The 2,267-nt window shown below is 40.4% G+C and overlaps 1 protein-coding gene across 1 annotated transcript in view; it reads right to left on the bottom strand.

Annotated features, from left to right (window-relative positions):
- Nucleotides 1-280: 280 nt before the first annotated feature.
- Nucleotides 281-2,267, bottom strand: part of LOC107674048 (kelch-like protein 20) — a 16,080-nt gene continuing 14,093 nt past the window's right edge. Inside the window, exon 11 of the mRNA XM_016467944.1 lies at nucleotides 281-1,092. Within this exon, the coding sequence (XP_016323430.1) occupies nucleotides 921-1,092 (172 nt within the window). The 3' untranslated portion in view covers nucleotides 281-920. The remainder of the gene's footprint in view (nucleotides 1,093-2,267) is intronic.

Genomic DNA, 2,267 nt, shown 5'->3' with positions numbered 1-2,267 from the left:
GTTCATTCTTCGATCAAGATGAACACATTGCATTGTGGGATACAGTACCCAGTGCACTGTGCTCAGTTGTATTCGAAACATTTTGGCAAATGTAAAGGTTATTTGGGTATACATTCATACATACTGTGCACAATATGAAGACTACGGATTTAAAGGGATAGTTCACCCTAAACGAAAATTCTGTCATCATTTACTCACCCTCATGTTGTTCTAAACCTATATGAAATTCTTTCATCTGTTAAAAACAAAAGAAGATAATTTGAAGAATGTTGGTAACCAAACAGTTTCTGATCCCCATAGACTTCCATAATGTGTGTCTTTTTCTCCATACTATGGAAACCAATGGGAACCACAAACTGGTTACCATCATTTTGTGTTCAACCAAAGAAAAACTCGTACAAGACTTGAGGGTAAGTAAATGATGACAGAATTTTCAGTTTTGGGTGCACTTTCCCTTTTAAACACGTTTCAGTGTATCTGCTAGTTACTCCATAAATCTCTAAATACAACAAAAAAATTCTAATAAATACAAAAACAACAAAAATCACCGTACAAAACATTTCACTTCAACACTGTTAGAAAACAAACAAGTACTTGTATAAGTAAGCGCATGGAAGCAACCCTGTACGTCACTTGAACATCACATTGAACTGATACTGTGGAGACACACACACACACACACACACAGACTTGCAATCACCACAGATATCATCAATCCATCCTGCTTCACACCGTGGCAGAGGGTCGCACTGGAGAAAGCATACTAGCTTATGACACGAGTATTTTCTGAAGACCCTCCAGCGTCCGGGTCGGACATTTTCCGTTCCTTAAAATAGCTCTCGTGGGGCAGGGCGCTCTGAAAGCTGCCCCCTGGCCTTGTGTCCCGGGCCGGCAGTGATGCAGGTGGAGCCCCGGTGCTCTCAGTCCACAGGAAACTCCGTCTCCAAGGCAGTGCCGGGACGGCTGCCCGCGTGAGAGTCCTTCCGGAGCTGCAGCGAGACGCAACTCAGCCAGCTGCGGCTGGTGGGCATTTCTCCCACGATCTCCCAGCTGTCCGACTCTTCACAGTACCGCTCGATAGTGTCATGATACCTGCAGAGGAAGTCAGTTCGGTCAGAAACACTCGACAGACCGTGGACATAGCTAGCAGGCCTCAGATTGAGTTAGGGCTGCACGATTATGACAAATCATAATTGTCGATTATTCCCTTGAAATTGTAATTGCGATTATTAATTACGATTATCACAATTTACATTGAATGATGTTTATACCATTGTTTGATGCAACCGCATGCCGTATTTTTATATGAAAATAAACAAGCTGAAAACACTAACTGAAAAACCTTTAGTGCTTTTCTTTAGTATTAAGCCTCAAATGTCAACTATACATCGGATTGGTTTCTTCTTTAAATGATAAAAAAGTACAAATATGAATGGTATTATAATGTTATACTAAAACTAAAATTAAAATAATGGGAAAAACCCTTAAGATAACATGTAGAAAAAAAAAACGCATCTTAAACACACAGAATAACATAAGTGGACTTTGAACGATTAATTGCCGCTTTGAACGATTACGTAATTGTGGCATCCATCATTGTAATCGCGATTAGAAATTCGATTAATTGTGCAGCCCTAGATTGAGTGTAGTAGGACCCTATGACTTCCACAATGTGGAAAACAGAATCCAGTCATAATATAAAATACAGTATAACGTGGAACCTCACGGAATTTGGCAAATGTGAATGAATAAATCCCACGATAAGGGCGAGTGCCTAGTTAGATATGAAGTCTGCGTGTTGAGTCTCTGTGGGAATGAACGGTGTGGTTTGGTTTACTACATAAACTCAAGCATGTGTAACGCTCTCACTATATGAGGACAATAACACAAACTTCACCTCCATCTGCTCTAGGAGTCACTTCGACAGCATTTCACCATTTAATTTTATTAAACTATCACGAAGCAGCTTATTGCTTTATTTTTGGGGCTTATTGCTTTATTTTTTTCCACCCTCTGCCTGAAATGCTGTTTAAGCTCCTGCCTCTTTTCTGAAAAGCCTAGTCTGCTCTGATTGGTCAACTGCTTAGAGCATGTATCGAAATACCATAATCGTGTTTCAGCTCATAAAGGCTTCGCGAGCAGCTGTAAACAGTATTATATCTATGGCAACTATACCATCGGTATTGTTGTACCAGTGTGACGACAATGAGAGCTCGACATACCGAAGTTCTTTAAAGGGGTCATATGATGCGATTTCAAGTTTTCCT

Source organism: Sinocyclocheilus anshuiensis, unplaced genomic scaffold (assembly GCF_001515605.1).
Source record: "Sinocyclocheilus anshuiensis isolate Anshui unplaced genomic scaffold, SAMN03320099.WGS_v1.1 scaffold173, whole genome shotgun sequence".
Taxonomy (NCBI): domain Eukaryota; kingdom Metazoa; phylum Chordata; class Actinopteri; order Cypriniformes; family Cyprinidae; genus Sinocyclocheilus; species Sinocyclocheilus anshuiensis.
Note: the sequence above shows the minus strand (reverse complement) of the source record. Positions and strands in the feature narration are given on the sequence as shown.